The sequence below is a fragment of the Typopeltis vanoorti genome, chromosome 24 (assembly GCF_054136105.1).
Source record: "Typopeltis vanoorti isolate ZY-2024b chromosome 24, IOZ_Tvanoo_1.0, whole genome shotgun sequence".
Taxonomy (NCBI): domain Eukaryota; kingdom Metazoa; phylum Arthropoda; class Arachnida; order Uropygi; family Thelyphonidae; genus Typopeltis; species Typopeltis vanoorti.
The window spans coordinates 12,242,894-12,259,472 of NC_143572.1; the positions used below are offsets into that span (position 1 = coordinate 12,242,894).

Sequence of the window (16,579 nt, forward strand, 5' to 3'; positions counted from 1 at the left end):
TACAACGGAATGATAACCCTCTTATCTCTGCAGGTCAGTGTCCTTCTCATAATTGCAGCAATCCTCTGTGTTACCTTCACCACCTTTGCAATATGTCCCCTAAACTTCAGGTTTCTATCAATCATCAACCCCAGATCTCTTGTTTCCCCTACTTCCTCCAGTATAACTCCTCCCATAGAGTATGCAGCATCCCGTCGATGTTTCCCAAACCTCAAGACCTTACATTTTGCTGCATTAAACTGACACCCCCTTAATGCTCCATAAAATAATCAGCCAAAGCAGATGATATAGGCCTATCCATTGCAGTATCTTCAATCCGTTCAAATAATTTATTATACCAAGTAAAATAATAGTAAATATGATTAGTAGTAAGCATCGATAGTAAACTTGAATAATCTAATGATGTCGTGAGGGAAATCTACTTGTAAAGGCTGTAGACTTTCTTGAAGTGATTGGTATATTTGTAAACAGTGAAACTATCAAAGGAAATCATTGTTTCAGACTACTGAAGAGGAAGAGGAAGATCTTTAATTTTTTCTTTGAAATCAAAACTATTTTTGATATAAGAGTATAACATTATACTATGTCTGGTATGCATGTCACTATTAAACATCTAGTAGGATATCCTTATCTTCAGTTTTCATGTCATCTTTATGATCTTTAATTCCTTTTACTAATACTCTTTCCAGATTTCTAAGCTTTTCCTAGAGCCTCCAGAATATTTTGCAACCTTTCTGATATTCATCTTCTATGCTGTTTTACACATAGCTTAGCTGCTTTTAGCTACTTTTACACATAGCTTAGCTGCTGTACATTTTCTCTGTATTGTTTTAATGCATCTGCTGATATATTTGCTAAAGCTTTTAGTATGTGTTCTTCTTGTCCAGGACATTTAACTTCATGTGTTCACCATGGTGTTCTTATTTTTCTATCCTGGCAGAAACTTCACCACATGCCTCCCTAGATGAATCAATCAATATTTTCTTCAGAGTTTGCCACTGAGACTCCAAGGTTTTATTCTTGTTTTTGAACTATTTAATTTTTCCTTCAATATTGTTTGTCTATTTGAATATATAGTTTACTATAAAAGCTGATCAACTCTGATTCTGTTTAAAACCTTTTCACATAGAGAAGGTTCTTTGCATACAGAGTGGTTGGTAAGTGGAATGCATTGCTTGAGTGTGTTGTGAATGTAGACACATTAGTTTAAGTCACAGTTGGATGAAAATTGTGTGTGATAGCTTGTACCTCACAAAATGAGTCTCTGATTCCATGATGGTCAGATGTTAATGATAATAATAATAATAATAATAATAATAATAATAATAATAATAATAATTTGATGTTCAATTTATGTTCAATTTATCCTAGTGAAGAATTGCTGTTCAGAAGATGTCAGAAGAAGATTAGGAATGTCTAAAACAACAGTCAGAGACTTGTCTAAAATCTGGAAGGAAGAATCTATCTCCATGGGAACAAAGTTGAGGATTTTGGATGCAGTTGTTTTTCCATCAGTGACTTATGGATGTGAGAATTGGAACCTAAAGAAATCAGATAAGAAAAAAATAGCTGCCTTTGAGATGTGGTGTTACAGATGGCTGTTGAGGATATCATATACTAAAAGGCAAACAAATCAATGGTATTAGAAAAGATCAGTAGAACTTTAAGGCGCCTTAAGGATACTGACAGAAGAAAGTTAAAATATTTTGGACACACTGAAATGATGGAAGGAGAACTTCTCAGAATAGTAATAGAAGGTAAAGTTCCTGGAAAAAGAGGAAGGGGTAGACCGTCAATGAGATGGATGGATGGTGTGTGTCTGTGTGGAGTGACTGATCTTCAGAGAGTTGAAGCCTCCTGAAAAGCATACAACAGGACTACATGACGAGGCCTGGTGTGGCACATCACTGAGAATCTGAATAACCCATACAGCATCTGTGGATGTTCAGTGAACATATGGATGGATTTATTCTACTTAAAACTAAGTGATGATCATTTCCAATTTCAAATCCTCTGTATACTCTTGTATGCTGAACTAGCATTAAAGATCACTATCAACAATAACAATTAATGAGGTTTTTTTTTTATTTTTTTTTATTTCTTGTTTTCTATCCACGTGAACTTGTACACATCTTTATGTTGGAACATGGTGCTAGTCTATATCCTGAGGAGAAATCCAGCAGTTACTTACCATTATTATTAGCCTTTCCTTTTTATCCAAATTTTTCCAAAATGTTTCTATATGCCTGGTGGGATTCTTCTACTATGATGAATCATCAGAGATGAAAATATCTCTGATGTTTTCGTCTCTGATGATTCATATTGTTTAAGATCTAGATATGTCATAAGATCTTACCTGGTTTTATCTTTCTGCAAGTTTGATTTCCTTTCCATTAATACTTATGATGTTGCTGATTTCTATCTTCAATTCTTCTAATGGGTTTGTTGTTGTTCTTCTTCTTCTTCGTCTAGATATTGAGTTAGAGTTTGCCTATACAAATTACCATCTTATGGTAATTTGTACAGGCCTCTGTGCCAGATCCAATCAATTGTCCCAGAAATGTGATCATATAAGTTTATCTAAACACTTTTCAAGTCATGTGGTCAAAGATGGGTGATGTTGGTTAGGAGATCTATTGTAAAGCTGAGTGTAGTGGTATCAATATTAGCACACATAGATTAACTGACCCATGTAATAAAGAAGTTGGCTGTTGATGAAATTCATTATTTGCAAGAGAAATTAGGTGAGCACAGGATGATAGGTTGATGCCTGACTTTTATCTATCTTTATTGTGTACTTATATGATTATATGCTTGCTTCTCTATTATAGAGGAGATGACAGATGCATATAGCATGTGCATTAATTCTGAAAGAAAACAATTTGAGGGGGGCAATGCCATCAGAATCAAGGAGACTTGGTTTAAATAATTAGTTTAAATAAACAAGTATCAGGATTTCTTTCCCCATTGGGATCTTTGCAAGAGGAAAAATCCGAGTTTCTTTCATAAACTCAGATTTTGCCTCTTTCAAAACTAAAAAAAAACCATCATAACTATCCAATTTTAGCATACATTAAGCATAATATGTAAAAAGCCAAATTACTTAATCATGATAGGCTATCAGGACAAGTCCAACAAGTTAATGAAAAATGAGATAAATTTTGATATATATTATTATTATTATTATTATTATTATTATTATTATTATTCCTGATACCTCCAAGGAGTCCGAAGACTCATCGCGGGAGGACATCTACAACTGTCTCTACACCTAACCGCTACTGCGAATCATCTCCATCAACGCCATCTACCGCCCACCTCCAACACCACCACAACTAGTAATTTTTGTCTGTAAATTGCGTGTGTTCTGAAGGGCCGATTTGTATGTATGCGGGATGAAAAACCCGAGTTTCCGGGAGAAAAAACCCTGCTACCTCCGTATGAGATCGGCTAACTCACCTTCGAATTGAAATCGACCAGATAAAGATTCCTCCCGTCGCGACGAGAATCGAACTTGGCCTATTCCAATCGAAGGGCGCAATGTACCGTCGTTCTTCCAATTGCGCTACGGAGGCAAAAAATATATAGTACTTAGCATTAATAAAAATGTTATAATATACATGTTTACCTTGGAATTTTTGAAAAAAGGTGTAATCATGAATGCCATTTGTATTACAGACAAGCCAAATAATAATAGCAATATGTAGATAATGATTAGGTTGCTATTTGGGAACACATTTTCAATGCTAATTATGACCATCATAAGCACAGACACCAGAATAATAATTGCAGCTTCTGTAAAAAACCAGGCAATCCTAAAATTTAAAAAAAAAAAAGAAAGAAAAACCAATTTAGTTATTCATATTAAAAATAACAAATAAAGTACTAAATATTAAATGTTTGCTAAATAAATATTTAAAAAATAGTTATTATTTATAATTATAATATATAGATTAGAAAAAAATAATGGCATAATAGCACATATTGAGATAGAGTTAAAGGCATTAGCACATGTTAAGCCAGCCAAATGGAAAAATGGAATAAATACCAAGAAAAATGAAAAATGAAAAGATGGATGAAGACTTGAGAAATAAAACAAGAGAACATAGAGTCAGGAAAAGAACTGTGTGAAAGACTACTGAGGAAGTTTATATCCTGAAGTTAAAAAAAGGATAATAATAATAGCGTTACATGATTCACTGACATTGTCATTAAAAGGCAAATGCAAAATGATGGTGGTTTTATAGGCTGCAGCAATATAAGTTGAATTTTTTTTTACTGTGTTTTTGATCAAACAGAATTAAATTAAATTTCACAATGCAATAGCTAGGATTGATATGTGGTGTTTATTTGACTTTTTACACTATACATTAAATTAATTTCTATGTGTTCCTTAGTCAATGATACTAGATAAAATGGCAGTGAGAGTGAGGTCATTATGTATAAGTGTGAAAGACGAATAATGTGAATAGAGTCAATTCTTCAATGATGATACACTGTCCTGAATACAATATGTATGCATGGTGACATGTTGATAATGTGTATGTTAAGATGTTGAATAAGAGATGTGAGTGAGTATGGATAAATAGGAAGTGTGACATGCTAAGGGCTATGAGGCCTTCTTGAATAAGAATAGAGAACATGGAGTAAACAATGTTAAAAAAAGGATGAAAGGCAGTGTGTAAGCACAATAATGTGAGCAGTAGCAGCAGATGGGGAAAGTGAGAGAGAGAAAGAGAGAGAGAGAGAGAGAGAGAGAGAGAGAAAGAGAGAGAGATGGTGAATGAAGGTATGAAAGTAGCAAGATTAAGAGGATGAAAGAGAGTTCAACTGACAGTAAGACAGCATGCTAGGAAGAAAGTATAATGGATGGCGCATTGTGTCAAAGCAAGAGGGTATGAGTGGCTGACTGATTAACTTCAAGATAATGTGAATGCAAGAGAGTGTGACTGATTAACTGATTGTTAGATATTGTGAAACAAGAAAGTGTGCCTGACTGAACTGATGATAAGGTAGTATGCAAGAATGACAATGGAAAAAAGGATGCAGCTGACATTAAGATAGGGTAGATGATGGTAAGAGAGTAATTGTGAATGACTGTGAAAAAATAATTAAAGGTTTGAAAGTTGAGTTGGTGAAGATGAGGCAAGAGATGAAGTGTACAAAGTGTGCCTGTTAAGTAATGATATTGATTTGATTTTTTACAGGACAGACCTTTGAATAAAGTAACAAATGTGTTTATAGTTTTTACCACAAGAGTGTGTTGTAATTGCAGGTGCAACTTTCAAGTTGGGCGTTGCAGTGGTTTTCATGTGGCAACTATTGTAGTAAGAGTATGTGAGTGGAACATGTCAGAAGTTGTGTCATGGAGCAAAGAGCTGTGATAAAATTTTACTGTAAATAGGAAAAACTGCTACAGAAGTGTACCAAGACATAAAAAAAAAAGTTTATGACAATGAACTGTCTTTGATGATTGAAAACCAGCAAGTATTCTGCTGGTTTTCAATGTTTAAAGAGGGGATGGAGTCTCTGAAGGATGAATATGTACTACTCACTGCACAGCTTGGTGGTAGTGGTAAGGAAATGGCTAGATTAATCTTAGAAAGAGATCTGCACAAGAGGAGATTTGTTTGAGGTTTACTGCACACTTTGACACATGAACAGAGAGAGAGAGAGAGAGAGCACCGGGTTGCACGTTGTCAAAGTTTCATCCATACAGTTGATCAAGATTGTGATGTGTTGCAAAGAATTGTCACTAGTGATGAAAGTTGGTGTTTTCAGTTTGATCTGGAAATGAAACACCAGAGCATGGAATGGCATGCAACATCTCCCCAGTAGAAGAAAGTCAGGTTGCAAAAATCACGTGTCAAGATAATGGTCATTTTTTTTCTTTTTTTTTTGATGCTACTGGAATTATCCACTTTGAATTTGTTCCTAGGGACACCACTGTGAAAAGTCAGTTTTATTTAGGAGTAATGCAACATTTGTATGTCTGCATACGACATGTCAGTAAAGAACTGTTCTGCAACAATTGGTTTCTGTTGCACGACAATGCATCCGTGCACTGTGCACTGCCTGTGAAGCAGTTTCCGACTTCAAAGCTGATCCGTGTGATCAAACATCATCCCCATTCACCAGATTTGGCTCCTGCAGACTTTTTCCTTTTTCTCAAAGATGAAGTGTGTCTTGAAAGGGGGAGCGCTTCAGTGACATTGAAACATCGAATGTGGTGAGACCCACACAATGAAGGAGGTTCCCATTCAGGACTTCCACCATTCCTTCAAACACCTGTATTCACTCTCAGACAATGTTCACTAGACAGATGTAAACATTGTGTGGCATTGGATGGAGATTATTTTGAATCTGTAATTGACAATTCCAAATATAGTTCTTTGTTCTGATATAATAATTGGTGTCTCATTACCAATCAGTAGTGAAGATGGCCTGGGATGATTTGCAAGTGGAATTCTATGGCAATTTGATGATTTGAGGTATGGTGAGTGAGAGTGCACAAGGTTTGTTTTCTAGGAGGAGAATGAATAGAGTGATAATAGAGCTTATAGAAGGAAGAGTGAATAGACATGATGGATATGCAGGGTAAGGCAAGCAAGAGAGTTGGTAGTGGTAGTAAAAACAATAAAATACAACAGTGTGGTAGAAAGGTAGTGAGTGTGTCATCAAGGTATGACAGTGATGAGCTGAGAAGTTCAAGACTTTGGGACAAGTTCAAGGGACAGATGGAATTGTATAAGAGTGATGAACTAACTGCATTAACACATTGTTTAAGTGTGAGTAAATAAAATGTTGAAGCAAGAGAGAGTAATGACAATGGTGAGCAGCAGAAGATCTGAGAAAGTAGGAGATAATACAGAAGGGCAGGTAAGTAGGGCAGAAGAAAGTGAATGAGTGTTTGTAAATGGAGATGCAAAAAGAATAAAAGAAGTAGAATGCAAAAAAGATAGGGAAATTGGGATGCTGGAGTTGACAAAGAGGTGCTGCATGAGAATGGTGAATGCTGGAATCAGTAGTGAATGGGATAGGCTGAGATGCAAGAGTAGCATTTGAATTCAGAAAAAATTATGTGACTGGGGGGGGAGAGATGATAGCAAGGAATGGCCAAGAGCGAGAAGGAGCCATATCTTGTCAGAACAAGCAAAAACAAGGTTGGATGGGAATGATGTCCTGGGAGGAAGAGAGAGAGAGAGAGAGAGATGGGAGTGTATGATGTTTTTCAAGATAATAGAAACAGCAGGACGTCTGTGGACATCCTGCTCTTCTATTGTCTATTTTTATTTCTATAAGAGACCATGGACATCTAAGATTAAGATGGAAAGATCAACTTTATATGCAGAGCAGGAACAGAACATAAAAACCTATACCTGAATTGCTCAGATGACGACAATGAGAAAGAACAGAAAGTAGGGATGCTGTTGATGACAGCAGAGGAGTTATGCTCATGCAAGGTGGAAATGAAAGTGGGAAATAGTGGTCGTCGTTCTGAGGCAGTATGGGGTGAAGAAGAGGAGGGCAGGATGAATATTTAGTTCAATATTATTACAGGCTTGGCAAAGAGGATGGCAGTGATAAGGAAATGCATATGTAAATTATCCTAGAGAATAAGAAAAGAATGAGCATTTTAGGTGATTTCATCATCATCATCATCATCATCAAATTCCTGCCATGTACCCTCAAGGGGTGTACAGGATATGACAGTACTACATGAAAAAACTACATCATTACTAACTCCCTATCTACAATTTTCCTCCAAATCAGTCTGTTACTTGTCAAGACTCCAACATTATCAGATCTTACTTTCTATCGTCTAAGGCACTTTGTACTGTATCAATCCACCTATATCTTGGTCTTCCTCTGGGTCGTTTTCCTGCCAACCTGGCAGAGAACACTTGTTTTGCTAATCTTTCCTCTCCCATTCTATTTAAGTGACCATACCATCTGAGATTAGCTCTGCTAACGCATTCCTGGATGCTGACAATGTCAAGTTCTTTCCTAATATCCTCATTTTTAATATGATATTGCCATTGATGCCATCTGTTCACGCCTCTAATCTTTCTCAGGACTCTCATATCTGCGGTCTCTAGTCTTTGGTCAAGTGTTTTACTTCTGACCCAGCTCTCAGATCCATAAGTTAAAATTGGTTTGAACACAGTCTTGTATACAGCTAATTTAGTGTTCCGACTAATTTCTTTCTTATTCCATATGAATTTATTTAATTGACTTCCCACGATACCAGCTTTGCTGATTCTGTTGTCTATTTCTATATTTAGTTTACCATCTTCAGTAAAAATTGTGCCTAAGTAGCTGAAATGTTTTACTTGTTCCACAGGTTCTCCATTCACAACACAGTTGACATTTTCAATGATTCTGCCTATTTTCATTGTCTTTGTCTTTTTATTGCTGACCTTCATACCATATCTATTACAACAGCTATTCAATTTAGTCAGAGAATCTTGCAGACTTGTAGCGGATTTATTTAGAAGTATAACATCATCCGCATATAGCAAAGAGCTGACATTAACATCTCCAATTTTGATATCAGGTTTAATACCACATTCCTTCATAATTAGGTGATTTTAAGTATGGTAATATAGATTGGAATAAAGAGATGGCATCTGGGGGAGAAAATTAATTTCCTGAGTTTTGGAGGGACAACAAATGCAATATGAAATAGAGGGAGCACAAGTTTTGAGGGTCTTGGATTTTGTCATCTCCCTCCAGCTGGTAAGAGTGGGCATGGGGTACTTGAGTAGTAACCAGCTATGTGAGACCTACCATGAAGAAAGAATATATGTGAAACTACAAAGCTGTTGATTATGCAAGCTCAAGAGACAGCTTAGAGCTATATCATGAAATGACGAACTGGGTAAGAAGGAGGTCAGTGCAACTTAGGTATTCAACAACTATTTAGCAGTGGCAATGTCTGTATGCATTTCAAAGATCAGAAGGCTTTAATTAAGGTATGAAATGAATGAGTAAAACACACAATCTGGATAAAGAGGGTATTATGGAGGCAGAATAAATGAGAAGTAATCTGTTGCATGAGGAATACAAAGGCCATGCTAGGAAAGTGACTTGCTTAGAAAGACTAGCAAAATTGCAGTATGAGTAGCAATTAGCTAATAAGGCCAAAAAATATCCCATAGAATCATTTCGATATGTGGCCAGTGAGAAAGAATGATTATGAAAGGATGATATTGGTTGGTGAAAGTGATAGAATGATTACCATTACACAGATGGATACACAGATACCTTCAGTTTAAGAAATAAACAGAAGTCTGATGGAGTGAAGTCCAGAGTGAAAGGAGGATGTTCCACAAATTCAAATAGAGACTTTTTGATAACTGCTACAGTGATTTGGTTGACTTCTATTAATCCAATGTTCAATTTCAGTACTGGTGATTTTCAGAACTTATTCCCTGATTTTCAATTATCAAATGCTCAGCTTACTGCTTATGGAAATTAACGTAGTATCTTCTAGCCACTCACTTTGTGAGTGGTCATTAATGTCAGATCTGTCATTATGTTTCTTTGTTCATCTCACTTAATGAAGTACCTGTAGAGGTACAGTAACTTACATCTACAGTTACATCGCCATAAAGACCTTGTAATCAGCAGTGATTTGCAATACCACTCATATTTTTGTATCAAAAAATAAATTACTGAATGCTGGATTTTTTCCAAGTTTCAACAAACTTTTAAAAGACTTGTTGACTACACAAGGATATGAGAAATTAAACTCTGATCATACACCACTGTGTACTGAAGAGTAGTAGAGGGATGAAGAAACAAACCAAAACATGTTTCAAAGCCAGTCACGCACCAAGTACTATATATGCAAAAAACACAATACTACTGTAGAACAGCGTTCTTCAACCTTTTTACACCTGTGGACCGGGGAAAATAGGAGAAATATTTTGCAGACCGGCTGACGGCTAAGACAAAAACATAAACCAATAAACCAATGTTATAAAATTACAATTTTTAGTTATTGCGACATCTGCTGCTGCTTAGAAGTTAGAAAATTTGATATACGTGACTGGAGCATTATTTCTGAGAGACGAAGTGCTGCAATAACAGCCATTCGATTTCTCTGTTTGGTTTTTATTACTGACATGGCTGAAAAAGTCTTTTCACACAAATAGGAAGTTTAAAAAAATGATCAACAATTTGAGAGCTTTATATAACTCAGAGATGGATATTCTTTTTCGAGTGATATTAAAAATTGAGACAATGATTGCATTTTATGTCTGAACACCAAAGTGACATCAGAAGACAACTCGATCAGCTTTTCTTTTTCACGAGGATCAAGTGTGCATGATTTTATATCTTCCAAGAAGGGATTATTAATCCAGAGGTTACCTTTACGAGGATCCTTATTTTCAGGGAAATAATTATTAAAGTTTTCAGCTAGCACCCTTAAATGCTGACTTATTATGTTGATTATGACTCTCTTGTTGACACCAGCAGCAATCAAAAATTCTCCCAAAAGTGGAAACATTTCTATATCTTCCTCTTGTACACAACTATCCCAAAGAGCCAGCTTCTTTTTGAATGCATCCATTTTATTTCTTTCTCAGTGTAAAAATATTTGTACAAGACCCCTGAAGAGAAATATTAAGGTCGTTAAGAAGGCTAAATATGTCTGCCATATACACAAGCTTAGCCACCCAATCCTCAAAAATCTGACCTAGTAGAGCCTTTGAGTAACCTCAAAGGCTCTACTAGGTCAGATTTTTGCTCTCACAGAAACTGCTTTTCTTCTTCCCTCAGTTCAAAAAGGCATGCAAGAACCATTCCTCTCGATAACCACCTCACTTCTGCATGGAGAAGGAGATGTTGGTGGTGTGAATCCATACTCTCATACAGTGTCACGAATAGTCTGGAGTTTATAGCTCAACTACAAATTTCATTAATGATCTTCACTGCGTCATTCATCAGTGTTTAGTTCAGTAGAAAGCTTCTTTGCAGCTTCCACCGGAAGCCGGTGGACCATACAGTGAGTGGACAAAACTTCTGGGTGCACGACTTCCTTTATTTTTGCAACTACTCCTGAGCGACGTCTAGTCATGCTTGCAGCACCGTCCGTACACACTCTGACGCATTTGCTCCAGTCTAAGCCTTGTGCTTGAAAATACCTGTCAAGAGCATTAAATATCTCTGAACTAGTGGTCTGTCCAAGTAAGTCAAGGCAACAAAGAAGTTCTTTCCTTAAGTCTTCATCTTCACTATACCTCACGAAACAAAATAGGATAGCATGGTTACTCAAGTCAGTTGATTCATCAAGTTGAATTGCGAAACATTTCGATTTCTTTATCCCTCTACAACTTGCTTCTCTCAAGAATTCTCTCTTCTCCTCAAGTCAGTTTTTTAGTGGCTTGGGGACCCAAAATTCCTCATACGACATTGAAGATGCAAGGCTTTACTAACTCCTCACCAATAGTAAATGGTTTTTTCATTTTAGCTATTCGAAGAGCAACTAAATAAGATGTTCGAAGCAGCAACTTTCTATCTGACTTTTCTGACTTTTCATCTGGTCACATAATCTTTGAAAAAAGTCCAGTGGCTTATCAATAAAATCTCTATGCTTCGAATGCAAACGTTGAGCAAGTTTGAAAAGTTTCATACCGTTATTTGACAGAATTTCGGAACATACTACTCACAAAGGTCATGGCGATAGTTCACTGCCAGGGGTTACATTACAATGAAACCAAGCTTTAAATAGTCCCTATCGAAATGCCTAACAAAGTTTCCTTTTCTTTTTTTGGTTTGTATTGCACATTCCGAAGTATCAAGATATTTCTTTTTCTTTGTTTCTTCTAAACTTAAAGCACTAGTACTTGCCATACTTTCAGTACCATCACTACTTTTCTCCTGAATATTGTCCTTGCCTCTAATAAAGAAGGTTAAAAGGTTTTGCTGTTTGACTTTTTTTGTCTCCATTTTGTAGGGTTTCAAATTTTACGAAAGAAATAACTTGTTTTCTGAAATACCACAACACAATATTAGAAAACAATATACATGAGCATGATAAAATAAGAATTTTTGCGATATGTCATCGACAGGCAAGCTGACGCGATACTGGCATTCAATGGGTGCATACTTCGGGCACTACATTGTCACATGCAGCATCCCGCTCACTGTGCAACAATGTAGCACCCGAATCATGTAGCCGCTACATGATTGGGAGAAATTTTTGGCGGACCGCCAGGAAATTTCAGGTTGAAGAACAGAGCTGTAGAACACACTTAAAAATCTAAGATAGAAAATATTATGACAACATGCTGTATGAAAGAAGACAAAAATCAAATTCTCTTACCAGTATGCTGATGGCATCATACCCATCATTAACATTCCTTCTTTAATCTTTTTCTCCTTTTCAATAACAATGAGTACTGTTAGCATACAAACAAAGGGAGAAAAACTGAGGGCAAGATATAATGGTGCAAGAGCTCTCCATTGCATATTAGTGGCAGTATAATTACTTTTAGGAAACAACTCCAATTTTGCAGATGGAACAAATATATCTGAGTTCTTGGACCACATCTGATTAAAATATAAAAATATTTAAAAAAGATTAAAAAAATTCCCACATATATATTATTTGCAAATGATATAAAAAATATTATAGACAAATATTCAGATATTCTTCAAAATTAGGTGGGATGAGAATATGAGAATTCGCATTTACATAATATGAGAATTCACATTTACATAATATGAGAATTCACATTCAAAATACAAAACAAAAGCATAATCAAAGTAAACTATGTTATCTTCTAAAAATAACATGGGGTTAACAAAACTGATTTTCAATCTTTATGGAGGGTCATCACTTCATTTATATACATCACTGGTCTCTAAGTTAAGGCCTCAATAATAATGTTCATATCACAGGTTGATTATTACCACCTCTTATTTGTCTGGATGAACCTGATCTTGACCACCTAAAGCTAGTTATGAGGTGTCAGGCTTGTCCTGCCTCAAGATGTCCTTCATCGTCCAGAAATTGTAAATGAGTAGAACTTTCCATACCAATGCCACATTACTCATTTTGGAAAATAACTTTTTCTCGTTATAAATGGATGTAAAAAAATTCAAAGATAAACAAAAGGGAGCATCAAACATGTTTTGATGCAGCCATTACTTAAACTAACTATACAAGAGATGAACAGCAGAGATGGGAAAACTTTGAATTCTCTAAATAATTCTAAAGGAAGGAATTTAGATATCAAGCTGTGAAAGGCCTAATCAAATTGGCAAAGAGTTCTGGTGGTAGATTTAATTGTTCCATGTTTGCATATTTTCCAAAGGTAATATTAGTCACTGGTGACGGGGAGGGGAGGGTAAGAATATGATTTCTTCTTTGATAAGATATACACGTGTAGAACTCTACAGATGCATCCAAATACGTTTCACAAGCTAACAAAAAGTAAAGAAAGTGGCTGATATTTCTATTTGCTCCCAAATAGAGCAAAGGATCATCTGAATTAAATAACTATATTTGATCAACTTCACAGGGAGCTTACCACGTGTATCCCTCCAAGATAAATCCTGCCTTTACAGGATAGCAGCACACAAAAACTAAAATGTACAAAAGTGGCTATGGAAGATATATAAGGAGACAGGTGAAGAGAAGATGCATGAAGAATATAAGACACAGGCCAGAAGAGTGACTAGTATGGTAAGGAAGGCGAAACTGGAATATGAGAAAAGATTGGCCCTTAGATCCAAGGAAAATCCTAGGGAATTTTTTAGTTATGTGGCCAGTAGGAGGAGAAATGACTGTGGAAGAATGCTATTGTGAGATAAAAAGGAATCGAGTGACTGATGCAGAGGGTATAGTGGAATTGTTCAATGAACACTTTATTGGAGTATTTCATTCTGGAGGAGTCAGTTTTAATGCTAGAGGGATAGGGCAGGTTTGAGGTTTAGAGGTACAGGAGGAGAGTGTGTTTCAGATACTGAGTACTCTGGATATCAGTAAAGCTTTGGGACTGGATGGTATTTCACCACGAGTTTTGAAAGAATGTGCTAAAGAACTGACAGTGCCCTTGACCTGGCTTTTCAATGAAAGTCTGACTGCAGGAAAGATGCCCACGGAATGGAAGGAAGGTAAGATAGTGCCATTGCATAAGGGTGGTAGCAGACTTGAAGTGTCTAATTATAGGCCAGTTTATGTGTTATCAATAGTTAGTAAGATCTTGGAGAAAGTAGTGAGGGACAATATACAGCATTGGGCAGATGAGGGTAATATTATCAGTGAGAGTCAACATGGATTTGTGAAGGAGCGTTCTTGTTTTAGTAATATGCTAGCCTTTTATGATAAAATTACAAGAACATTAGATGAGAGAAAAGCATATACTGCCATTTTCCTAGACTTATTAAAGGTATTTGACAGGGTGCCACATGATAAGCTGATATTCAAGTTGCAGCACATGGGTCTGGATGTCAGATTGGTCAACTGGATTCAGGATGGCTGTCCGATAGGTATCAGAGAGTTGTGTATGGTGGAGAAATATCAAAGAGGCAGAAGGTTACAAGTGGGGTTCCACAGGGCTCAGTACTGGGACCTATATTATTAAAACTTTATATCAATGACATTGTCCATGAATTGCAAGGGGATATTCGGTTGTTTGCGGATGATGCGAAGCTGGGAAGAGTTATTAATAATAGCAGATGTGGTAGCCCTGCAAGAGGATTTGAATAAGCTAGATATATGGGCAAATGAATGGGGTATTAGTTTAGTGCAGCAAAATGTAAGGTCTTGAAGTTTTGGACACATCGATGGGATGCTGCACACTCTATGGGAGGAGTTAAACTGGAGGAAGCAGGGAAACAAGTGTTGGATTCTGATTATGTAGATATTAGAGTGATTATTAATTGATTCAGAATCTAACATGATTTTCCGTCACAAGAACTATATTTGTAAATATTATTTAATGTAAATGACATAAATTATAATTGATATCATATAACTGCCTTAATTATATCAAGTTTTTAATTATTTAATCAAAAGAAAGTGTTAATGATAAAGAGGTTCTGTATTAAATATTATTAAGCTATTTTATTTATTGTTATGTCAATATTGTAAGAACTTATATTTGTAATTTAACTACGCATTTATTGAAAAGCAAATATTCTAATTATTCCTGTTTTGTGAAAGCTTGATGTTATGTAATAACTCAATGTAGTTGTATAGCCTAATGTAACATTCGCGAGAATGTTTACGTCTATCGGTTGTCATAGAGACGTGTGAAATAAACGAGCGCGAGTGGAGGAGAGCGTGGGCTAAATAAGAAGAGAAAATGTATACGAAGTGAGAGAGTCGGAACAGAATTTTGGATGAAAAAAGTAGTAAGGGCATAAACTAGAGAAGTAGAAGTAAATAAAAGGTTCTTAAGGGTAGGAGTTAAGTGGATATTTTTTTTATAAGTAAGCAAGGACGAAACGAATTTTCTAGTTAGCTGAAAGTGTAATCAGCAGTAATAATAAAAGGGAAATTAATGCTACAATTGGATAAAATATAAAGCTGGACGTTTAAGGAAGAATTCTGAAAGAATCCGGCTATTCTAGAATTGTGGCTTATTTCCGAAGGAACCTCTCAGCGTTTTAATTAATTTATGAGTGGTAACGACGATAGTTGAAGTACCCTGTAATTGATGTCTAGAATTCTGAAGTGCGTTTGATAGTGCTTTAAGTATAACTGTGGATAAGTCCTGTTGATGTGTTTTTATTAAGTAAGATAAATAAGTTCCAAAGGTTTGCTCACAACATAATTGATGTACTAGGAACTATTTCCGGTAAGCTCTATCATAGTGTATTATTTCAATGCTTGAACAATTGTGTGTTAATTACGCTATGCTTAACGCTACTTTAACTGTGGAAACTCTTTGTGAATGAGAGTTGGAGATAAGAACTGTTTGAAAGATATTTTCAGCTGTTTGTGCCTGTGATATTTTGAACTTATAGCATGATTGAGAATTGTGTGAAAACTGACTAGATTGGATGTTCTGTTTATTTAATTAAGTGTAGAAACTTTGTAACCCAGAAGCTGAGAAAGTACATGTGAAGACTTGAAAGATTGTGCTATTGTGATTATCTTGACTTAATGTTTGACTTGTTTCTAGTATAAAGAATTTAGAAGTAATATTTATGTATGTGTTATATGACCTGTATTAAATGTTTCATTTGTTAATCCAACCATTGTATTTGCCTGAATTTCTTTTTACTGCACCGTTCACAAAAATTCGAATCTAGCGGGAATCCCAGAAAGAAAATAAATACTTCGGCCTGAATGAATGAAAAGACTGCTAACTAACTTTGAATTGATCCTACTATTTCATATAGACTTATTTAAGGATAGAGTGGCGCAGTATAATAGAAATTTCTCTACCCTTGGATTAGTGATCAATTTACAATTAGTTGTGTTTATATAGGTGAAAGTGACTAGTAACAAGATGGCGGATTCGAACACAACATGAAAATAGAACGTCACGACACAAGAGATCTGGGAGTGATGATCGATAGAAACCTGAAATTTAGGGGACATATTGCAAAGGTG

General features: G+C 35.8%; 1 protein-coding gene across 1 annotated transcript in view; it reads right to left on the minus strand.

The window, feature by feature from the left end:
• LOC150092928 (cholesterol transporter ABCA5-like) overlaps positions 1–16,579 on the minus strand; it is a 640,434-nt gene that overhangs the window by 574,105 nt on the left and 49,750 nt on the right. The window contains exons 3-4 of the mRNA XM_090414108.1: positions 12,335–12,561; positions 3,629–3,815 (exon numbers count right to left, since the gene is read on the minus strand). Of these exons, the coding sequence (XP_090270234.1) occupies positions 3,629–3,815; positions 12,335–12,561 (414 nt within the window). The remainder of the gene's footprint in view (positions 1–3,628; positions 3,816–12,334; positions 12,562–16,579) is intronic.